This window comes from Centropristis striata, chromosome 10 (assembly GCF_030273125.1).
Source record: "Centropristis striata isolate RG_2023a ecotype Rhode Island chromosome 10, C.striata_1.0, whole genome shotgun sequence".
NCBI lineage: Eukaryota > Metazoa > Chordata > Actinopteri > Perciformes > Serranidae > Centropristis > Centropristis striata.
Genome location: NC_081526.1, coordinates 14,162,551 through 14,187,785, shown reverse-complemented (window position 1 = coordinate 14,187,785; position 25,235 = coordinate 14,162,551). Strand labels below are relative to the sequence as shown.

Genomic DNA, 25,235 nt, shown 5'->3' with positions numbered 1-25,235 from the left:
TGTTTACAGCCTATTGTGATGCCCCCAAGCGACCAAACCACCAATTAAAGCCATTTTAAGGGCCCCATAATCTATAGTAAGGCTTTTGCTAAGCCCTGCCCCTTTGCTGTCAACTGTTAAAGCTGTCAGAGAAGAATCCCTGAAGACAATGAAAACAACTCAAGTATTTTTAAAACTGGGCCCTAGGTTTATACATTTTGGTGTTTAAATGACTAATAGGGACAAAAAGTTTTGGAACTGATCTAGTAGTAGATTGCCTCAACATCAGAGGCTTTGTATGCTAATGTTTGAGGCAACTTCAACTGTCAAACTACATCTACTAAAAGTGCTAGTTTTTGCAACTGAAATGGTTACATGTTTTCTTTAAATGTTTGACAATATCAAATATAGTTTTCCCGTTTTGTTAAAGAATAAAACAATTTATGTCACACTCACGGAATACACCAGACTTCATTGACAAAAATACTAATTTTACCTTGTTATAAACACACTTAATTCAAAGTTGACAGAGTCTGGTATATTTTGCTAGCTTGACATAGCTGCTGTTTCCAGTCAAACAAAAAGGATGTTAGCCCTAAAAAAAATGGTTAACTCTGTAGGGTATCTATGGTATGCACTGGTGCAGCATGTGTATAGTAGTTATCTGCCTTCAGTTGCTAGCATATCATGCTAGTTACTGATGTGCTGTAATCCACAGGTTGGTTTTTGCTCTTGTCTGATCAGGAAAAAATCAAATCTAGTTTAAACCTCTGCCGAAAATGAGTGTCGCTAACAAAAATGTTGCAATTTTTTTTTGTTGTTGAAACTTTATTAAAGCAACATGGTGCAATACAAGACAATACACCAACAAAACGCCGTCAGGGGGTTTCAACAATACAGAGGCAAGCTTTCATACAAAAACATTGTAAAGTATACATAAATTCAAAGTTTTTATAGCTTTCATGTTGGTAGATTTCTTAATAGACTTAATATATTGTTTGGTTTCATTTTCAAATACAAGAAAGAGAGGTTTTTGATTAACGTAACAACATTTGTGGATATGCAATTTGCCTTATGAGATTGATGACAAAGTATTGTTTTTCTTTTGCAAAAGGAAAGTCAGTGAAACCAAACAGTATATGTGGGACAAATGAGGTTCAATTGAAAAAGAAATCAGGTTACAAATATCTTCCCATAATTTAATTGAGAAAGGGCAAGACCAAAGAAAATGAAGAAAATCTGAACCGATTGCATTAGGGGGCAGAACCATAGACATATATACATATCTACATATCTCATATGTAGATATGTATATACATATGTCTATACATACATATACATATGTCATATGTATGTATATGGGAAGAACCTTATAGTTGTCGGACCCTGGTCAGAGCTGACCGGTGATTGGCCAGTCTGTTAGAGGGGCGGGACTTAGTGGAGGGTCAGTTGGATCGGTTGTCATTATCTTCCTACTTCATTGAGTGAACCGTCGCCGGTGTATTTTGCAGCTCTGACATCTTAATTGCTTCTTTAAAAAGATGACAGCACCGGGGATGAACATCCACGGGGCCCGTCTGAGTCGTGATGTCCCTGCGTGAGCTGCGTGTGTGTCATCTCTGACGTCGCCGGCCCGCCTACATCGCCCTCTGTCTCCCTCTGTGACACACAGCGCTCTCCGGCAGTGAAGAGCCGGTCTGCCAGCGTCACGGTGGGCACCGACCGCATCCGCTGCTCTTAACGCGAGTCCTCACTGGCATGGACACAGGAGGAGACCACTGACCATCCAGGAACCATGCCTACTGTCCTCGGTGGCAAAGGGAAACTTTCCGTTGTCTGTTTTATACTCAGATGCGCATGTACTCAGGTGAGAGGCTGCATGGAGTGTGGATTATAGCCTTTTATCAACCAGTTTGAGTGTGTCTTTGAATATTGTTCTCGCTCAAGATTACTGCATGCTTAGTCACAAAATTGTACACCTGCAGGTTATCTTGAAATAATATAAATCCTGCATTTTGTGCACCTATCTAAAAAGATTTACTTTGCACATTAAAGGTGTTTTGAGGTTTTCACTCAAAGGCACTCAATGAGATGAAAATGCTGAATAGAGGTTTAAAATGAGCACAACTTCAGTAATTACTGATACTTTAAGAATGTTACAGGTGGTAGGTAGTGTAGCTGCATGCTGCTTGTTGCAGGTGTTATGATGGGTTGTGGTTTGTTTGGGCCCGGGGGAGTTCACTCATCAGGGTATTGCACCAGAGCTGTAGCCTGTGGTGCTTGTGGGTATGGACGTGTGAAACACATTGCACATGATAATATCCGTACTAATGGACGTGTAAGTGTAAACTGAGGGAGCAGGCCAGGCTTTTTTGTGTGCAAAAGGATAAAAAATACTGTCTGTCTGTGTTTATGTTTTTCATCTGGTGCCTAAGGCCCCATAACTGTAATAATCAGACAGTTTTCACGCACAATGTTTTCCATCCGCAGGCTTAGAGTCAAGCCACTCAGACACTGACCTTAGTGAGTCATGCATGCAAGAAGAGACAGTTTCACACACTGACATGCACGCGCACAAGCACGCTGCACCACACAGTTTATACTGTGCATACTTATGCTGCACAGATGGCACTGAAGGGCATAAAAGAAAGAAATAATCTAAATCAATACAGAAATTCATAAAAAAACATGACAAATATACAGTAATGAGTGTGCTACTTACTGCTATAAAGAAGGAATTAAAGGAAACAATATTTTTTGCTACAAATGTGTGCAGCTGGATCATCTGTTTTCACACAGTCAAACCGAAACACACACTCCCATATTAACAGAAACTACGCACACACATTTGCACACAGAAATGTAAAGTGTTTGTTCTTTATCTTATTGCTTGAGCAACTTGGTTTCTTGGCTTTCGTGCCAATGAGGTGAATTTGAATTGTGAGCTGAATTGTGAAAAGAGGAGAAGCGTGGGGGAGGGAGAATGGGGTTGCCTAACTCGGATGGAAACAGAAAGTTGCTTGCAACAGAATCAGCATCCGTCTGATCATCTGCAGCTGTGATTTCTAAGATATGAGTCATCAACAAGCTTTCAACCTCCCCTCGACTCTCACAATTACTCTGTGTGTGTATGTGTGTACGTGTGTTTGTGACTGTAAGGTTTACAGTAAAGTGTGACACTGAGTTGTTAATGTTTCAGCAAAAAAGGCGGGAAGCAGAGTGCAGAGGGTGGTTTTCTTCAGGTTATGTGCTGTATGTGTGTAGAGCTTTGTTATCTTGGTGAAGGACTGAAAAGTTCACATCTTGAACAATGATGACTGAAAGAAATGAATGAGTCTATGAGCGGTGTGAGTGCATGTGCATGACTATATTTGCTGTTGAATTTGCATAACTGTGAATTTTTTAGATGAGACCATCTCTGCACTTAATGCTCAGATATGGTTTGTGTGTAACAACAGCGCTGAAGTGTCACAAAACTCCTTCTGATCACCTGTCAGTCTTAACTTCCTGTGGCTTTTTTACTCATTTGTTTGCATAGGTAACAAGAAGCCAACACAACAGCTGTGCCAAAGATCATTTTGAGGTAAGGATTTTTATTTTTTTCACTTCACTTATTATTATTAAAAGTACATTATGACAGTGGTAATTCAGAATTCAGACGAAATCTATTTAAATAGATTGAGTCATATTATGAGTTATATGTTATTCTTTTTTACTAGTTTGCATGTGATTTTATGTTTTACTCAGTTTAAGCCATTTGAATAGACAGAATAGAATAATTAAGAGGATTGCTTAGAGGAGGAAACACCAGCAGCACATAAGATGTCGGGGCTGCAACAAGGAATATTTTTTTATTTTATAATAATAATAATAATAATAATACATTTTATTTGCCTAGCACCTGGCATACAAAAAATGCAGCACAAAGTGCATTGCAATATTAAATTACATGACAAACATGGAAAGAACATAAAAACAATTATCTGATTAGAAGTTTAGTTATAAAACATGAGAACATAGTGAAAAACATATATTTTAATTTCCTATAATCCATGGTTGCATCTTCAAATATCTTGTTTTGACTTGTCATCAATCCAAAACTCCAAAACTTTCAATATATAAAGCAGAAAGAGAGCAAATCATAACATTAAAAAATCTGCAGAAAATTATGAAAGAATTATGCAGAAAATGGAGAAGCAGCAACCTGAGAATGATTGTTTTGCTTTGAAACATAACTAAAATAGTTGCAGCTTAATTCTCTGTTGACCAGTCAACTAATCAATTATTCAAACAGTTGTTTCAGATCTAATGTCCTTGTTAATCTCAGCCTGTGTTTAATGGCCCTGAGATTTCTACCTATTTTCCTGTTTGAGGTGTTTCAATGTGGAGGATGACTGCTCCCTGTGTCCTGTCACGAATGTGGGACGGACAGGCGAAGCAGAGGAGGAGAGTGGAGATACAGAACATGGGGTTGGGAACAGTGGGAGGAAGATAGCAACACATAATGCTCCACCTGGGAGACCTTGTTGCTGGAGGAGGAAAGGGTTGAGGGCTGCAGCTGTGTCCTTGGTGACTGAGAGATAATGAAGTAAAAAGGATGAGCAGAGAGAGGAAACACTTGCCCTCCAGGGCTTATTACAGAGGGTGGGAAGTGAAGAGGAGGGGGAAAAAAGGGTTTGAGTCACCTGCCAGGTTCATAAAAATGTCTCCAGGTTCATAAGAATGTGTCATCTCATTCACGTCTTCCGATCTGAATGAATGAACCTGGAAACATTTCTGCAAGGAGGCTCACATTAGAGTTAAAGTAATCCTGTGAGATTTTGGGAAATATGCTGATTCACTTTGTTACAAATTTTGTTGAGAAAAGTGTTACTACATTCACATCTGTTCAGCTAAATATGAAGCTACAAACCATAAATAACATTACTTACAAAACAAACATCATGCTGTATTAAAGAAGACTTTAAACTAGCGATTGAGACCATTAACTCATCTAGTCGCCGCCTGTGGGCCATTAGAAACACTGCAAGTTTGAGGCACTTCAGAATTGGCTTCACTTCAGCAGCTCTACTTGAGTTTAGTGTACATTTCCTAACATCCTGAGGAGTGTACACACACACACACACACACACACACACACACACACACACACACACACACACATATCTTCAAACATCAGAGCTGATAAAACGTGACCTTTTTCAGAGCTTGCGCACTGTTTCTGCGACTGCACCCCCTCACCTAGTGAACGGCCCCCACATGTACATTAACCCCCATGTCTCCACATTATGCCACAGCTGAGAAAGCAGATCATGCTAACATGGCAAATGAATGGTACAAAAATCAGGCCATTTTGTCAGCATCCATGAGGCCTGGTTTGTCTGAGTGAGACTGCAGGCAATCTAATCAGCAGAGATTATAATCAGAGCAGGAGCAAAGACAGTGCACTGTGGATGCAGAGCTCTCTCCATGTGGCTGGTTTCATCTCGAGCAGCATGCAGAGAGAACAAATAAGAAACGGGGTCAATTTTGTTAATATCCAGGTGTATAATCATGTGTAATCATCACTTCAATTTTCCCTCGGGGTGAGCAGTGACACGTGCTGTCACTGAGCTATGAGCATGCACTGCATGAATTTGAAATATGAAGTAATTATCCTAGGGTAATTTCTAATTTATCATGTTTAAGTAAATATGGGTTTGTTAACTCAAAAGCGCTCAAAGCATTCACACTTCTGCGAAGCCTTCATTATCCTCTTTAAAAAAAAGTTTTTTTGTTTTTTTTTCTTTAAGAATACCTAATTGCATTTGAGAAAATAAGGGATTTGTGGGGTGTGCAGGAAAGAAGAATCATGACGAGTATAGACAATAAAATGTATCATGTTGCTGCAGCTCCACCTATAGGTGAAATGCATTCTACTTTCTCAGGGTGCTTAGGCATTCCTATGTGTATGTGAGCATATAAACTAAATTTGGCAGTATTTTCTTCTGCCGAGGAAGCTCTGTTCTTGCTTCAGATTATCTGTTTGTCAGCAGGGTTACGGAAAAAACTATTTGCCCAATTTTCATAAAACTAGCATGGAAGAAAGAAAACGTTCTAGGCGTAAAATGCATTGAAGAGCTGAATATGTTGACAGCTAACAATAATCTTGGTAATAAATTAATTTATTGTTTAGTTTACTCACGATTCACTCATCCTTTAGTCTATAGAAAATGTCAAAAAATAGTTGGACTGTCCATAACAAGTTAACTGAGCATGAAGCGTTGTCTTAAAACTTTATATTTAACTAAATGTATTTAATCAATATTGATAAGTTATTTATAAAAGCAAGAAAATCTTCACATTCAAGAAACTGCAACCAGAATATATTTAGTGTTTTTCCTCTATAAATGAGGAAAATCACTTACCAGATTTGTCTTTGAGTCACTGTCTTGAGATTAGTTCGCTTGTCATTTCAGGACTATCAGTGATGTGCAATATACAACAACAACAAAGGAATTTAAATTCCATTAAACAATAAAACAAACAATTAAATTCTGCAAAGTGATCCCTAATCTCCACCTCTGCTGTGCATCCTTCAGTCGGCTGTGTACCCCACAGCTGCACTGTGATTTTAACTGTCGCACTGATGATCACTTGTTGTGGCACGAGCCACCTGACGTCTTTTACGCTCATTTCCCCAGAGCCACCTTACATGCAACAAGTGTTTTGATGAGCTGTCTCCTTGTGTTCTGGTTCACTGATTGCACACCTTTGAGACCGGCGCCTTTTGAAAAACTAAAAAACTTGACAATCTAGCGATCAGACCAGTCCTCTTGAAATGCAAAACCATGCCCTAAAAAGAAAAGCTTATTAGATCACATTTTCAGCCCATACTGTGTAATTGGTTCACAAACAAAACAAATGAACCCAGGTTCTTTAATTTGCTTGCTGAGTGAACACAGCCATGAACAAATTCACTTTCCAAATGAGAAAAGAGCTGTGAAACATAAAAAGCAGATGCAAAAAAGAAAGCATAGCAGATTCTTGAAATATCTGAAAAAGGAAAGAGTTAGAGATCAAAAAGAAGTACAATGAGTGCACAGAAAACATGACACAGCTGCACAGTGCACACCCCCACACCAACTATGTAGCACACATCCTTCAATCTGTGAAGGAAAACTCATATTTTTTACCGAGTCACACTCCCCCTGGTGGGGAGGAGCTGTACTGATAACAAGAGGCATATATCAAAGGAGTTTGTGTAGAAACAGGAGAGATAAGTGGCTCCTAAATAAAAGAAAAATGAAGAGGGTTCGTGTGGCATATTTAGGATGTCTGGAGTTTCTGTATATGAAGAACATCAATCACAGTGGCATCTCACATTTCACCTCTGACCTCGACTTCTGTTGCACAGGACATGACTCAGTCCTGGCCGTCCCAGCAAGCCTTAGGGGGTGACCAGGCCCAAAGAATCCTCTACAACCCAAAGGTATGTGTTTGTTGTTTATGTTTGATAATTTAGGGACAACAACGGTAACTTTGGATATTATAGGGGGGGTATTGTGCTAATTTTCAGGTTCATACAGAACTTTTGGACATGCTTTAATGTATAAAACATTCAAACTTTCATGTTCTCATACTGTCTGCCTGAATATACTTGTATGCACTCTCTATCTGAGATGCTCCATTTCAGCGCCTGTCTCTTTAAGCCCTCAGTCTGCTCTGATTGGTCAGTGTTTCTGGGTCTTTTGCATCTGAGCTCTCTGAGTTTCTGCACCATCTTTGCAGCCAAGGAAGCTGCTACAGTGCAGAGCTTGGCATCTTCTACCTATGTATAGTATAGTTGTGACATCACGACCTTACAGAAGTCCTTACAGCTCATTTAAAGGCACAGTTTGTGAATACACACAGTGTGACGTTCACTGTTGATTGAGCATTTTGTTACATTCCCAGTGTTTACATAGCACCTAGACCTGCTCTATAATGCAAAAAGGCACACTTTTTTAAATTTCTTTTTTTACATATGAGACCTCTAAGGTTTGTTAAAAGGCATTGGAGAGTACTATGGCATATGTGTTGAAACCTTGAAAAATTTCTGGTGTCTATATTATAAAAATGAAACAATCCACGGCACCATGCAGAGTAGAGCTAGACCGATATATCAGTTACTAAATTGGCCACCATATCAGAAATTAGTGGCTGTTTTACCCTTAAAATTGGTATTGGCCTCAAGAATCCCATATCAGCCATAGTGTGGAGTTAGAAAAAAGTGAGCTCTCTAAATCTCTGTAACCCATTTCTCTCTCAGCTTGAGGCCTCCAGTCGCTACTAGCATAGCAAACACACCTGAATCTTGGAAGTAAACTCTAGGCGGTCACGTTGCATTGTGGGTAATGTAGGCGGCAGATTTTGATAAAGAAGACAAAAAAGAACTATATCTCCAGTTCTGACTGTATTGATTTTGATCTGTTTGACAATGTTAGACAATGTTATGCTGTAGTGCAATGCAGAATCTATGAGAACTCTTTAAACTGTAAAAAAAAGACATTTCTGATCACTATTGTTTGTGTTTATTCTTTCCTAAGGAAGCAAAACTACCGAATGCACAACAAAGGCAAAGTATGTATTCCCTGACGGATTTTTGTTTGTCTGATATGTGCAATACTTTACAATTATTACAATGTTATGTTAATATACGGTTTGTTGCCTGGGATTGAATGTTTTCCCTCTCTCTCTCTCTCTGTGAGGTCGGGGGGATGTTCAGCTGAGAATGACCCGTCACCCTTGCGTGGCACCTCACAAATCGTAAGTGGGTAATGAGGAAACATGAGCCCCCCTAGGTCATCAAACACACACGATATAATATATCAAACACATGATTTATGTTTTCTTTTCAACAACGCATGTAAAATAAGATACAAATCATGAATATCGTCTTTGCAGCTAAAGGAAAAAGCCTTAATAAGGATGAAGGGAAGTAGACATAGAGTCAGTCAATGTTTGGGGCTACGTAACAAAGGTCAGGTCAAAGTTCAGGTAACATTCCTGAAAGCTGTCAGTTGAGACCGATGTGCTCCTGTTTGTTAGCTCTTTACATCCTCTTTTTACCGTGAAACACATGTTCAGTGTTGTAAGCCAACTGCGTGTTCCACATTATCCCACAGACTTTGTTATGTAACATTTCCAAAACATTTGGAGGTCTTTTCTTCGCAAATTGAATGAGCATAAATCTGTTTGGTTACGAGACAAAAACAATGGATCTGCACTTTAAGAAGCTTCCAAACAAAACATTGAATGATTCGAATGAAATTTCTTATACCTTACATACAATGCATTTAGTTTGTAATATAACTGGTTTGCACAAATTATTTTTTAAAATTATTTTCTAGCATATTCCAGACTTCTACTGTACATAAAAATGACACTAATGATTTCCACACAGTGGTTTAAACAGATTTTAAGTTCAGCAGGTACCTTGAGTTGACGTATCAGAATCTGCATTGGGAAAAAGTTGAATCTGTGCATCTCTGTTGAAAATGTATAATATTGCGTCATTTTTCTGACCCTGTGTTTTGTTTGCCTGCAGCATGCTCGCTGATGACCTGAAGCTGAGCAGTGATGATGATGACACTCAAAGGGTAGGAGACTCTCAAACTGCTTTGAAGATACTATTTCTATATTGGTAACCATTTGTAAGATAAATGTAATTTTATAAGATGGAAAAAATATGTTGGCTGTCCAAATAAGAAACATTTAAACTGTTCAGTTACTCATTGAAAGCCTAAGAGATGTGGGAAAAACAACCCTAATTTTCACCAATATTTAACCAAACTTTAAAGCATTATTTAGAGCTCTTTCACAACATGACACCTTCCTCAGCTATTCTCGTTTCATATGATTAAATTAAACTGTCCACTACAGCCTTGAACTCGAACTATTTTGTGTTAAATGTTTCAAATTAATTGCAAAAATGAATCATTCTAACAGCACTAGTATTACTGAAAGATGCATGTTTTGTGATGTCTTCAGATTAGTGAGATGGACCAGATGTTTGGCATGACTAAGAAATAATAATCACCTGATTAGAAGCACATTATGCAGGAATTGCTGCTAACTGTTTGAAAACACAAGACTAAAAGTTAGCTCCTCCCCTCTGGCTCAATGAATAAGTGATGATTGACTCTTTATATTGTTTTTAGGAAAACCCTGCTCACTATAGATTTAAATAACCAAGTAGTTTTGACCTAAGCTGGACATACCTTCATGCTTGAGGAGGCAGACAGAGAAAGTGTGAGAGAAAGCAAAATGGACTTTAACTGGATTGTTTGGCATTTCCTGCAGAGGAATGCCTGTTTTTCTGGTAGTGTTTAATCATGCGTACACACACGAGGGCTGAACAATAAGGCCAATGTCTTCTATCCTGATGTAGGTCATTTCATGTCAATAATGATATATTGACATTTATATAGATATTCTATATGAAATAACTACTCGGTGAAGCCTAATTTTACTCCAAGGGTCATCCAAATGACTTAAAATATGACGTAACACAGTAAGGTTTGGTGTAGGTGTAAGGTGTAGTTTTCCTACATCATGATAGAAACAATATAAAAAATACCTCCAATAGACATTTTTGTATAGTTTTGACGATAACAATACAGGCTTTGCATTACGGTGCTGCAATTGATAATCTGTCTCTTTTTGTTTGTTTTATGTCCCTGAAGACAAGTCATGAATCAGCTTGGGATGGACACAGGTACTCGATTACAAATATAGTGTGCATATTGCGGACATGAGCTTTGGATGTTTGTGTGTAAACACAAGTTAAACTGTGTGAATGACAACAGTATCCGTCTGCCTCTTGTTTGTGTGTGTGTGTGTGTGTGTGTGTGTGCTCCACCGGGTTGTGTACGCACACTGACCCCTCTCTGATGTTTGTGTGTGTGTTGACTGACAGCTTGTCAGCTCAGCGAGCGCACACACATGGCAGGAGGGTGAGACATTCCAGCTCGGACTCTTCGGGCTCGGACTCCACCGCCGAGTCTGGTAGCAGCAGCCTTCGCTCCCAGAGCCCAGACCGGAGCCCAGACGTCCACCCCGATCCCGCGTCGCCTGCCAACACACAGCCGCCGTGCAACAGCAAGGAGGTACCAACGCTTCTTCTTCCTCTTCTTCTGCACTCGATCCTCCTCTGCCCTGTCTGTCTCTTCCTCTGGTTGCGTGCACTTGGGTGAGTTCTCTCCAGGGAGCGGTGGCCTCGAGGCAGTTGACGGCAGGTGTGGGGAGGGACAGAGGAATGAGGAATGCATGCGAGACGGAGACGAGGAGGGTGAGGGGCAGAGGTAGCTTTGGGAATTAGAGCCTGGGTGTCATGTCAACAGGCCCAGTCTTAAAGAGGAAAGCCCTCGGGAGGTGGAAGTCATCAGCACTGGAGTTCATGTTGACATCTACAACTAGAGTTACCTTTGCTTTCTAAACAACACAGAGAATGTGAGCGTGCATGTCATTATTTTTTAGATAAATACTGAATGGGTGACTTAGAGCTGAGGTGTGTGTGTTTAGAGGTGTGGGGCATTGTGGGGGTTGAGATGTTTGCTATGTGGGGAATGAAGGGGAAACCTTCTCCTCTTTTATGAATGGAAGGCCCTGTACGACATAGTGGACTGTATTACTAAACATGCACTACGTCGGGCCCCTATAGAGAGAGAGGGAGTGAAGTGTGTGTTTGGGGTTGGTGGAGCAGGATGGGTGGGTGGAGGGGTGCACACCATGTGTTTTTCATTTACGTGGACTGTTTAAATGTCTCCCAAGGAAGAGATGGGGGTTGGAGTTATGGAAGCAGCAGCGAATCCAGAGTTCCAGGTAGCGAGAGAAAGAGGGAGGGACAGAAAAAAGAAGGAGGGAGAGCAGTCAGGACGGTACAAGAGATGCAGTGTCTTCTCTGGAAAGAGGGCGAGGGATGTGGCGAGGGGGGTCACTGTTTGACTTGAGGAGCAGAGGTTTAATTTAGTTCCTGGTCAGCGACGAGAGAAAAAGAAAACGCAAGAGAGAGCGAAAGAAGTTGTGAGTATCCTCTTTTTTTGTTTAGTAGAAACTTTCTCTTGTGTTTGTCTCGTTTTTGGTTACCAAGTCAGTTGCAAAGCAAAAATTAAGTGAGTCATTTGTCATAATTGGATGGGGGTTGAGCTACTGTAAGCACAGATGTGGACTGTGAGACCATGTAGTAAAAACGCTATTGGAAAAAGGTTATATTGTCAGCTGGAATGTTTTTACTGGCACTTTTTAGGCATTAGTCATGTTCCAGATTTGTGTTTCTAAATGTTTTTCTATCAGCAGCTGAGTCAGTGAGGTGTTTGGTATGTGCAGTGGGTGTACTGGAGTGATATGTGTCATTCCTCACATGGTTAACTGTCTGCTTGCACCTTGTCATCTCTGAACTAGTACAGAAAAAGACGTGTACAGTGGAGTGTGACAAGTAGTGACAAATTTGCTCATATACGTCAATGAAGTACATTTTTTAGGTAGTGGTATTTTACTTGAGAATTTCCATTTTCTGCTACTTCTACTTTACTACTTTTATATTTATATTTAAGAGCCTAAGTTGCCGTACTATTTCAGATTTTTCTTCTTCTTCAGAACAGGACATATGACTTTCAAATAAATAAATAAATAAACAGATCGAGATTTTTTAAAAATACAAATAAAATAAATTACTTCTTCAACTTTCAAATGGTCACCTTTAAAATTATGATACATACTTTGTATTTTTCCTGCAGAAATGTCCTTGTCATCAAGTCATTTTAATTAGGGCTGAGCAACTAACCAGAATTTTATTAAAATTGAAATACTGATTAATGCAATTTATCTAAATTGCAGGAAATGCAATATTTGTTTAAGGAATATTTGTGTCCAAATAGTGTTTGAATGAAGTATTGTGGTGCTGCAGGATGTCCTGACCTCAAAATCATGTTTTGCATACTAAAGAAAAAAATCTTTGTTTGGCACAGATACTGAAAATGCAATGTCAGTCCAAATAATGGCAAGAAGATATTTTTTATTACATTAATTTTCATTCAGCACTAATTTCAGTCTCTCTGCTGATGTGTGGGAGGCATCATTGGATAAACGGTTCATGGTTAATGAAGGAGGTGGGGTTAGTCAACACTAATAATACATGAATACATACATGAATACAATACATGAATAAGAAGTTATGCACCTTTTTCTTTTTGGCCACTCCCATTTCCACATTTTTGCAAAACCAGCATGAAAACAAACACAGACCGTCTCACAAACATAGTTAACCTCAATGCCAAATCTCAGCCCCCTAGGGCAAAAACTGTGGCTGCCAGAGAAGGGCACATTTTTTAAATATATAACTATGAAATGGAACATTCTCCTGTACTATAATATTCTGGTAATTTGAGGAAGTTTTGTTGAAATTTACTATTGGATAAATCTATTCATCCATGTGTTTCTCTGTTTTTCTGAAGACTGATCACCCCTCTGCGGCCCAGTGGCAGTTGGATAGATGGCTTAAGAAGTCCCGGAAAAAATCTGCCAGCTGTGACCAGGATCCCTCCCAGAGCATTCCAGGACGCCCGCCCTCTCCCCACGCACAAAGAGCTCCATCTCCAGCCAGGTCCTGGGACAGCAATCGGGAATACAGCCCTAGCCAAAGCCCTATCCCGAGCCCACAGTTCAACTACAGCCACAACAACAGCCCCCTACCCAGCCCTGGTTATAGCTTCTGCCCCAGCCCCAGCCCATTCACCAGCACATGCCCAAGTCCCAGCCCCAGCCCGAGACACAGCCCGATCCCTAGTCCGGTTCCAAGTGTTTGCCCAAGTCCGTGTGGGAGCCCGAGAGCAAGCCGTAGCCCTAGTCCTATACCGAGAGACCCTCCGAGAAGCCCTAGTCCCAGCCTACCTGCTCCTTCCAGGGTTCGGCACCACCCTGAGGTTCAGACAACACAACCAGGCCTAACAACTAACCCCCACAGGACAAAAAACAGCTCATGGATTGCCCCGTTGCCTAACCCCAAAAGTAGGCCTATAAACAGTACTGCCCATCTTCAGCGAACTCCTCAGCACAGGCTCAAGACTAGACCCACACAGGACCCAGACCAAAGCAAATCCAAGGCCTCTGCTGTTTTAAATCCTAACCAGAGTCACAGCCACAAATCTAGACCCAAGCCTATCTTAAATCCAAGTTCTAAACAGCTAGCTGAGGCTCCCAAAGCCAAACACACATCTCATTTTGAGCAAATTCAGAGTAGCAGATCCAACCACAGCTCCAACCACAAGCACAGGCCTCCATTTCAGTCCGGCTCACAACATATCCCCTCAACAGCAAAACACTTAGTTCCCACTAGTCGTGAAACCAACTCTAGTCATAGTTCTCATCCCCAATCCTTGAAAGCTGCTGCTAATCCTAACTCTGGGTTGAATTCCAGATCAAACCCCAGTCTAAAACCCAGGGCCAAGCCTTCAGAGGCTGCAGCACCAAACTCTGTGCATGTTAACCACACAAAAACAACACAGAAGAAACCCCAGTCGAAGGAACAGGAGGTGGAACACAGAGGAGATCATTCGAGCCAAGCTGAGGGGAGAAAACACGAGAGGAAAGACGACAGACATCGAGAAAAACAACCAGGGAAACCAGACAGAAAGGAAGACAGGAGGCTGGCGGAGGAGCAGCTATTGAGACGTCCCTGGGTCCAAAGTTCGGCCGAAGAAGAAGAGGAGGAGGAAGAGGAGGAGGAGGGAGTGATAGAGAGGCAGAGGAGGAGAGAGGAGACAGCAAGAGGGGAGAACAGGAGGAGGAGGGAGCAGCAGCATAGACGCGAATGGCAAACAGTCCAGACCAAACAGAGACTGCCTACCAACCCCGAGCGGCACCACCTTCAAGACGACTCACACCACCAGGGCAGGACAAAAAAGGCTGGGAGAAGTGAGGAGGAGAGAGAGTTACAGCAGGACACATCGCCTCCTCCATCACGTTCCCCAACTCCTCATAGAGCGTCCTCCTCGCCCTCTACCTCCTCGTCTTCAAATTCAGATTCAGAATCGGAATATCAGGCTCCGATCACCAAAGTTCCCGCGGACTCTACCTCTCAAAGGAGGCTCCCCACGAGAGGGCAGCAAGGCCCTCAAGGCAGGCCGGACGCCATCAGGCCGAAGGTGGTGCTCCCCAGAGGACCAACATCAACCAACCCGAGTGAGGGGCAGCAGAGCGAGGGAAGGCAAAAACTCTACACCTTGGTCCCGTTCGGGCGAGGTGAAAAAGCTACAGCTCCTTCTCAGCGAGGGCTGAGAAATCTGGTGGTGCAGATAGATCTCTGTCTGCTCAAAAGGGTCCCGGATAGCCCTACAAGTTCCACTGTGAAGAAACCCTCCTCTTCCTCTTCGTCTTCTTCAACTAAGGACAAACAAAGAGAGGCTATGAAACACCTGTACGTCCCTGAGACTGTGATGAAAGATGGCAAAAGGAAACGCAAGGTAGTCACACTAAAAATAGAATAACAGTAGCACAGATGTTCAACTGGTCATTTAACTAGATCAAAAGAAAATGGCAATTGTTGTAAGTTCTTATGATAAAAACCCAGTGGTGGAATGTAACTTAGTACATTTACTCAAGTACTATACTTAAGTACAATTTTGAAGTACTTGTACTTTACTTGAGTATTTCTATTTTATGTAACTTTATTCTTCTACTTCACTACATTTTGAGGCAAATATTACTTACTCTTTACTTACTTGGAGTACTTTTTACTCCACTACATTTAGCTGACAGCTTTAGTTACTTTTCAGGACGAAATTTAACATGAAAAACATGATCAATTTAAAGTGGTTGGACATTTTTTTGTTTAATCAAACCCTACAACAGTATATTAAGAATTAAAAACACTGATAACATAAATGCATCAAAAATAATGTGTGAGTGTGTGTGTGTGTGTGTGTGTGTGTGTGTGTGTGTGTGTGTGTGTGTGTGTGTGTGTTGTAGTATTAGTACTTTTAATCTGGAGACAAGCTAGCCAGTGTGTCTCTGTTGCTGCCTTGTGCTCCTCCTGGCCTCATTTTCTGTCACAAGTGTAGCATGAATTATCTAGCTAACTAGCGGAAAACTTGCTAATTCTGCTATGCTTTGATTTTACACGTGTTACAGGAAATGAGCCAAACAAAGTTTTCAATCATCTGGTGACAGCAATGTGCTTTCCTATACTGTGACAATAGTGTATGTATGAAACATAAATTTGCAATGGTATGCTGAGAAATGGCTGCTGCTCTGACCATCCTGTATGTTGATTGTAATGAATGTCTGTTCTATTCATACAGTTTTTCAGTATTTGCTTTCCTTCTCTGTTGAATTTGACATGTGTCATGCACACTTTAATGCGTGAATTCAACAGCACTGATACCTGCTCGTTCTTCAAAGCATTCATTTGTGTGTGACCAGCTGGAGAATGGTGTGTCGCACAGAGAAAGCAAGAGGAGTATTCCTTATGCCAATGACGTCTCAGGACACATAGAGTCTTCATCTCACACAGCTGAGCGCAACTTTGTGACCGAGACCACTCACAACGGGTAAAAAACACTCCACTTTGTCCTACATATACAGTCATACTGTATGCACAAATACATTAAGTCTCTTATGTCAATGTTCATATGTGGGTGTGTTTCTTTGCAGGTACTTGGAGGAGTATTTGGACAGCAAGAGGCCTCTGTCTCCCCTGTCCCCTTTGTCCGATAGCCCCGAGCCCACCAAGCCTCCCCTTAAAACAAAGCCTTCAGAGCAGCATCACGTCCACAAGAACAGAGACAAGAAGGATTCTGCTATAAAGGTAATACAAAAAAAACATTTCAGATCATCCCAATCTCATTCAATTCATGACTTTTTGGTTATTTTACCTCATTTTCTTCACCTTTGCTCTCAGCCCAAGCTGGAGGTAGAATGTGTAAAAGTGTCTAGACAGCCCCAACCGCCAGCGGAGTCCTGGGGCCCTGCAGGACATAGGGGGACTGTGCCAAACCATGAAACGTGAGCATCACTGCATAGCCAACATTGCTTCATGTCTGTCAGACACAAACTCACCAGACACCTGGATGTTGTGAATTACTCGTGACACAAAACACTTCACTGCACTTATCATTCTATATTTCTGTCCATATTAGTCCGCACCATGCTGAGTACTATTTACATGAAGCTAAAAGGATGAAGCACCGTGCAGACGCAATGGTGAGTCCTTGATCTTTGACTGGATATAAACTGTGGGATGTTGTACAATCATTGAATAAAAACAGCTATTTGCTTTCTGATTTAGAATAGGATTAGAAGCTTGACGTTCAGCAAACAAGCACAAAAAATGTTATTTACACAGCACATTTGTTTCCAGAGGAGATACAAAGTGCCTCACAGAGAATAATACAAAATGTTGCATGTATATTCTATCTACAGTAAATGTATACATGTGCTTTGGTCAGCCAGAAAGACTGTCAATTGACCTCTCATTTTTGGTCAGTCCATATTTGATAACCAAGTCAGAGAGGTTTTTAGGGCTTTACAATAGAGAAGTAAGCAACAACAAAAAAGTTTAAATCAGCCCACAGTCTTTTAAGGTGCACCAGCGAGGAGGATACTGTATTAGTCTCACAAACAAATTTTTTTTTCATGTTGAAATTTGTTGCATCATTTTGAGACAAGACACCTCTTGAAGATTTATTTTTGAAGTGGTAAATGGCAAACTGTGTTTTGTTGGTGCAGAGGTCTGGAACGTCAGGCCAGAATCAATAATAATATCTAGAATTATTGACCTAGTGCATTTGTTACTCTCCAGGGAGAGAGAGGCCTCAATAAAAAAATATTTCCTACCACAAAAGCTCATAGAGACTCATCCAGGACATGATTAGCCTCGCTACGCTCAAAGACCGGAAACAGGGGGACACCTGCTCCAAAGTGTGCCAAAATTGTTAGAAAAATTGATTTTTTTTCTGTCTAGTAGCAAACCAGGTACATCCAAGAATCACTTGGGGTTTTTTATTTATTACAAAAATATGCAAATGTCTGTCTCGACAGGGAATAGCCCCATTTGTGATCCCACTCTTATTATATTGTTAATGATGTTTAAATATTTTCTTTTATTTTAATGAGGCTAAACATCTCCTGGATAAATCCTTCTCCTGCACCGAGCTGAAGAAAAAACTTAATTTGTGATTTTGTGGTTGAATGTCAATTTGAAGCTACTATATCAAATTATTCCTCTAATCTTTACTTATGTTGGATGTGTTATTTCCAGGTGGACAAGCTGGGGAAGGCTGTGAATTACGTAGACGCTGCTCTGTCCTTCATGGAATGTGGGAAAGCAATGGAGGAAGGGCCGCTCGAGGCCAAGTCTCCTTACACCATGTACTCAGAGACGGTGGAGCTTATTAGGTGATTGCGCATTCATGCAACAGGCAGATACATTTTGTCATTCATTTTGGATTTGAGAGACAAACAGACACAAACATGTACATGAACGGCAGCTCTATTGTTAACACTCCTGTGTCTTAAGGTACGCAATGAGGCTGAAGAGCCACTCCGGCCCTGGGGCGAGACAGGAAGACAAACAGCTGGCCGTCCTGTGGTGCGTATGTCATTTCCTCTGTTTACGCTACATCTATCATCGCGCTGAAGGACCTGCATTTTAAAGATGATTTGTGTTCTGTCTGAGTATCTTTGACATGTGCTTGCGATGTCCACAGTTTTCGATGCCTTGCCCTCCTTTACTGGCAGATGTTTCGTTTAAAGAAGGACCACGCACTGAAATACTCCAAAGTTCTGCTGGATTACTTTAAGGTACATCTATAAAGTCTTTAGATCCAATTAACCCTTTATCAGGCAAAGAACTATATTTGGTAACTTCAGGTAATATTTCGAGAAAAAAGTTGCAAATTTACTAGATTAAATCTCTTAAATCTGCAACTTTTTTTCTTGGTGGTTTCCTGCGTGAAAAAAGTTGCAGATTTACAAGAAAAAAGTGTGAAAAAAGCTACTTTTTTCTCCCAGATTCACCACTTTAAATCTCATATATCTGCACATTTTTTTCTCGTAGATTTGCCACTTTAATCTTGTAAACTTTTTTCTCAAAATATTATTTTCGTATGTTTTTTTTACACATTCTGGCAGTATGTAATATCCTCCAATATTCTCTAGGGTTGAAATTTGGAATCTGCAAGTATTTCAATGAGTGCCCTACTAAGGGTTAAGGACATTTCTGGACAGTTGGATGTAAACATTTGGCTTCAGATGACTTGTTCATTATTATACTGTGTCATTACAGAGTTCTCCAAAAGTGCCTTCGACACCACCAGGTTGGAGTGACTCTGGGAAGTAGGTGGATAGTAACTTTATATTACAGGCTCTTTGTTTAATTCATTTGCTGTCATTTAAGCCACTGAACCTTTTCTGATCACCATCACTCTGTTCTACGTGTGTTTTCCCTCCCAGGGGCACAGGAGGACCCCCTTCCTCACTCTCACCCAATGCCAAACACCTCAGCCGGAGTTCACACGGGGGCAGCGCCTTCCCCTCACTCATAAGCATTCCCCAGCGTATCCACCAGATGGCAGCAAACCACCTGAACATCACCAACAGTGTGCTGTACAGCTACGAGTACTGGGAGGTGGCAGACAACCTCGCAAAGGAGAATAAAGGTGCACAGACACATCCAGTGTATGAGATGTTGTTTACAGATTTACATGAGAATAAACCACATGTTTGAAATGAATCTGTTTGAACACTCATGACAACATGTTTAAGGCAAAAACACTACAGAATATAACATTTAACAAATACATTTCACCATGAAACTTCCCCATTTCTTACTTAACATGTGGACGAAAGTTGTTTTTTTAAGTGTTATGTTTAAACATTCAAACCAGGCATTAAAGATGTGCTTATTTGCACACATTTTCAGGACACAAACTGCAACATTGGATAAAGGTTCAAGATTCTTGTTTCATTTTGCTGACATATTAGAGACACAGGTTTTTACAGAGGGGATATTGAATATCTTTTTTTTCATCATTCCATAAATCAGAAAATACACTCAAGAGCTGTAAAAAAAATCCGATTTTTAGGAATAAAATGTTATACAAATCAGGATATGATGAATATGCGATATACAAAATCTCTCTGAATATGGATAGGAATCAAATTTGGAACGTTTGGTGAATGCAAGTGCTACTGAAGCAAAACTTCTGTTTCCAAGTACGAAAAAAAGACAAAAAAATAAATTTTGAGAAAACAGCCTCAAAAAACAGTTTTACAAAACACTAGAAGTAAAAAAGGGTAAAAACTTTTAACTAATATTTTTTTTTACTGTGAACCTTGCCTAGTTGATTATTTACATTGAGACAATAGTTTTTTGTATTACAAGTTTTGTATAATGTTATGTTAAATACTGAAATACTGAAAAATGCAATTGAGACATTATCTAGTGCAAAGTTTTGATCAATTTAGGCAAAATCTGTAGCCGCAAGAACACAAAGTGTAGTTACATAAACACATACATGTGTTGGATGTTTTCTTCCCATTAGTCTGAGAGAACATGTTTAAAATCACAACATTTATCATGAAAAAAACAATGTTTTGCTTATATGTCATATCTTTAGAGCACTCTCTTCCTTTTTCCTCATTACAGAGTTCTTCAACTACTTGAACACTTTGTCTGGGCCATTGACTCTTCACAGCAGCATCGCTCACGCTGTCCAATACACCCGACAGGCTCTTCAGTGGATACGCATTAGTGCCAAACTCAACTAATAAGGAGAGGATTTACTGTAACCTGCCCACTGGGTGTCCAGGCCTCACTGAGAGGAGACAAAACTCTGGATCTATATGCAGCTGACACTGAGCTTGTTGGAGTCGGATGAAATCCCACGGAGCCTGATCGTCCTCATAGGATGTTGGGATGCCTACTCTGTGCAAAGCCTTCTAGTGGAGATGAACTATATGCACCTTCTTCCTCATCATTGGATTAATATGAATAGCCGTGTGAGCTGTGGATTTCAAGTTTCTAATCAGTCTAATTTGCCAAATGTCCCACAGTGACATAAACAGGATTCTCGTACGGCACAGTTATATGTGCAGGTTCAGGTGTAAAGCCTTTTCCGAGTTTGGAATTAATCATTATCCAGCACACTGTTTGTCTTGGGCCAAAACAGGAGAAGATGCTAAAAAAAAGACCAATCGATCAAACAGCATTTTCTCTGAAGTAGGAAACCTGTCTGCATCTTTTTCTAATGTAGGTTTTAATGACACTTCTTTTTACATTGCCGATGTTTTATGTGTTTTTACTGTGCAATATTTGATGGATTATCTGTTTTTAGAAAAAAAAGAAAAGAACAAAAACCTGAGAAATATGTTGGTGAGTCTGGTTGCCACATTTAACATTCTTTTCTATGCAAATGTTGCTTTTGTCCCTGTTTGGAGTGTGGGATTATGTAATTTAATGAATAATGAAGTTAAAGAGGTCACTAGCTTCTTGATAAGTTTACTATCTTGTGTGTGGTCCAGGAGTATGCATTTTAAATATCCACCTTCTCACTGCATCACTGTACAGGTGATGATCTCTTACCTCGAATTCTGGTTATTTTTCATGTTTAAACTGAAGGATCATTCTGTGGGTCGAGACAAAGTGTCAGCCTATGAAACCATCTGAAAATCAGGGCGTTTTTGTTCTACTCTGTGAAAGGGTTAGCCTGACAATCAAACTGAATTGCTGTTTCACTTCATTCAGTTTTTAAATTATTGGAATTGCTCGACAAATAAAAGGTGTGGGCATTCATTCAGAGCTACGAGAGTGTGTGACGTTTTGCAGATGCAGGCATCCACAAACTCTTTTCTGCTGTGGCTCTTGCATAATTTTTGGTAATTATTTATGAACAAGGATGACCCAGATACACAAAGTGAACCCATGTCCTTTGGTGGCTGCAGGAAACTGGGCTGCTTTCTAAATCACATACTTTTTCTTTTTTCTTTTGGTACTTAATGCAGCAAAGTACATACTGTTCTATACAGCATGCATACAATTGGGACATAATACTTTATCATAACTTTGTGGCTGGGGCTACACGGTGGTCTAGTGGTTAGCACTCTTGCCTCACAGCAAGAGGGACGCTGGTTCAACTCTGGCCTGCTGTGGAGTTTGCATGTTCTCCGTGTGTCATCGTGGTTTCTCTCCGGGTACTCCGGCTTCCTCCCACAGCCCAAAAACATGCACTTAGGTTTAATTGGTGACTGTATATTGTTGTGAATGGTTGTCTGTCTCTATGTGTCAGCCCTGCGATAGTCTGGCAGCCTGTCCAGGGTGTACCCCGCCTCTCACCCAATGTCAGCTGGGATAGGCTCCAGCCCCCCGCAAACCCATGTGCGGATAATCGGAGGAGGAGAATGAAAGAATGAATGAAACTTTGAGACTTAAAATTTGACCCCCCAGCTCATACATGCTGCATAGAATTGAGACTGGCATCCTGTTATTTTTGGAAATGGATATACTGTATGTTGGGACATACTCAGTGGTGGAATGTAAATACATTTACTCAAATACTGTACATAGTACACTTTTGAGGTACTTGTACTTTACTTGAGTATTTCTATTTTATGTAACTTTATACTTCTACTTTACTACATTTTGAGGCAAATATTGTACTTTTTACTCCACTTCATTTTGCTATGTATATCGACAGTCTTCCCTCGTGGTTTAACAGCCTTGTCCTGCATCAGCAAAGTACACAGTTAAACAACTAGAGCGCAAATAGAATAATGGCCAAGCATCAGGGAGAAGATGAACCCTGAATTTGTGTAAAAAAAAAAAAAGAAGAGAAGCCAATTAAGTTTGGGTGACTGTAAGAATAAAAAAAGTTAATTCAACACACAGAAAGTTGTATTTAAAGTTCCTTAAAAAATAACAGGAAAACTAATTTAAGGCAATAATCAGCTCAAAAATTCACCCAAAAATGTCCTGCAGTTATTGTATTTACTATTTTAGTTATATATAAAATGAAATATACATCAAATATGTCATCAGGGGTCATCAGTTTACTCAATGACATAAATAAAAAGGGGAAAATGTTAAGAACCTCTGCTCTACATCACAATGCACAGCTTTTTCCCTGAAACTATTACCAGCAATTTTATGCATCAATTTATGCATTAGTATAGGAGAGGAAGAGGCTCCTATAGGTTGTTTACTCTCTCTTAGTGACACACAAACACACAGTACAGGCGTGAGTCAGACTCATGAGCCGGTCCAGCTGTGCAGAGATCTCCCTGTCTCTCTCTCCACACACACTCACTCATCCATCAGTTACTCTCTGACTCCCTCCATCGCTGCAGCTACACTTCCTGCTGCACCGACGCTGAAAACTTCAGCATCTGATGTCTGGTACCATAGCAACAGAGAGCAACCAATAAGGGGGGCTCTTCGGGACACGACGAGGCTTGGGTCAATATCATCCTGGTGTTTTTACATTCTGTTACAAACTAATCCAATTTTCCATCACTGGACTATGACCTACTTTATTTCACTATCCTAAACTTAAAAGTTTTTTATTTTATTTATGCAGGCAAATTGACTTGACATCACAAAGAGCAACCTGCTGTATTAGAGTATTTGGAGTTGACCGTGTTTTGTTTTTGCCTAAATTGATATAAATAATAATAATAATAATATATTTTTTTAAAGTTAATAGATCAGGTTTCAATAAATCCAAGCTTAAAAATGTGTGATTAAAAAAAGACATTTAAAAAAAGATGACTGATATTTAAGTATGCGTGATTTGACGTCACAGAAAGCAACCTGCTGTTTTAGAGTAGCATATTTGCATCTTTTTGCCTTAATTAATGTAAAAAAAAATGTTTTTAATAAATAAAGGTAATAGATCGGGTTTCAATAAGTCCAAATCAAATCAGGTGCTGTTAAAAACGAAATACAATAAATAAAAAGATGACTCCACTGTTTTATTTTTCTTACTGTAATCTATTTTTGCCTTAATGATGTAAAAAAAATACTAATAATAAATGTATACATATATATTTATATGAATAAAAATAGAGTAATATGGTAGGTCAGCTACCCCAAATCAGGTGCTGTTGAAAACGAGCTAAAATAAATAAAAAGATGGCTGATTTGACGTTGATAAAATGATTCTGCTGTTTGAGTATTTGCAATCCGCTGTTCTATTTTTTTTTTTTACTGTAATCTATTTTTGCCTTAATGATGTAAAAAAAAAAAAATACTAATAATAAATCTATATATATATGAATAAAAATAGAGTAATATAGTAGGTCAGCTACCCCAAAGCAGGTGTTGTTAAAAAATGCAAGAGGCAATTTAAAAAAAAAAAATTAAAAAAAATTCAGAGGCTGCACCCTTTTTGTTCCGGCTCAGTGTCCGCCCATGACCTTATTTCACCCAGTGGTAGTTTAATTCATTCACTGCGCTGCTAACTAACCGGTACAACTCAAGGTATAAATGTGCTATTTCAGTACTGTTTGTGGTTATTCCCGTATATATATATATATATATATATATATATATATATATATATATATATATATATATATATATATATATATATATAGTCTTTGTTATATATATATATATCTTTGTTATATATATATATATATATATATATCTTTGTTATATATATATATGTGTGGTTATTCCTGTGTGATGTGAGCGGACCACCATGTTCACAGCAGCCTGCCGTTATTTATATACAGTCTATGGCCGTTACGCTGATGGCTCGTTGAAAATGCACGTGCCTCTGCGTCACGGCCGTTAGTGGCTGTGTGCCGGGCCGTCTGAGGACACCCGGCTCCGAGACAGACAGTACAAACACGAGAGAAAAAAATCCTAGACAGGCTTTTGATCGACTGTCTACCGCAGGAGAGAAGGCGGTGTGGGCGCCATGTGAACAACAAATCTCCCGATTTTAACCACAGAAAGATATTTTTAAATAGGTGAACAGTCTGTCAGAGCGAGATAACCAACGGTTCATAACACCACTTCAAACGGCTGCGCAACCAACGGCTTTCTTTGTTCGTGTCGAGTCCAAATGAATAAATCGGTGTGAAAGTATCAGAGTGGGTGGCTTAAAAAACTGTACAAAAGCTCCCAAGAGCTATTTTACACAGTCAACTCAGGTGACATGCACCCAGTTGCCCGCACAGTGGCAGCATTACTACACAACTTGAAGCTCAAAACAAGAAGCCGGGAGATGAGCTGG

At 40.0% G+C, this 25,235-nt stretch overlaps 1 protein-coding gene across 1 annotated transcript; it reads left to right on the top strand.

The window, feature by feature from the left end:
• The first annotated feature begins 1,374 nt into the window (after positions 1-1,374).
• Positions 1,375-23,793, top strand: aff3 (AF4/FMR2 family, member 3). The gene is made up of 19 exons (XM_059343614.1): positions 1,375-1,846; positions 3,518-3,562; positions 7,376-7,450; positions 8,547-8,580; positions 8,709-8,766; positions 9,548-9,599; positions 10,686-10,717; positions 10,919-11,108; positions 13,455-15,461; positions 16,420-16,547; positions 16,651-16,804; positions 16,898-17,001; positions 17,136-17,199; positions 18,257-18,393; positions 18,515-18,586; positions 18,705-18,798; positions 19,283-19,332; positions 19,450-19,655; positions 20,645-23,793. Exons 1-19 carry the CDS (start codon positions 1,775-1,777, stop codon positions 20,764-20,766), a joined length of 3,696 nt encoding a protein of 1,231 aa, XP_059199597.1. The 5' UTR covers positions 1,375-1,774; the 3' UTR covers positions 20,767-23,793.
• The last annotated feature ends 1,442 nt before the right edge of the window (positions 23,794-25,235 follow it).

Coding starts and splice junctions, on each gene's coding strand:
- aff3 (XM_059343614.1), top strand. CDS start 1,775: ATGCCTACTGTCCTCGGTGGCAAAGGGAAACTTTCCGTTGTCTGTTTT. Junction 11,109..13,454: donor CGCCGTGCAACAGCAAGGAG/GTACCAACGCTT, acceptor GTTTTTCTGAAG/ACTGATCACCCCTCTGCGGC. Junction 18,394..18,514: donor GAGACGGTGGAGCTTATTAG/GTGATTGCGCAT, acceptor CTGTGTCTTAAG/GTACGCAATGAGGCTGAAGA.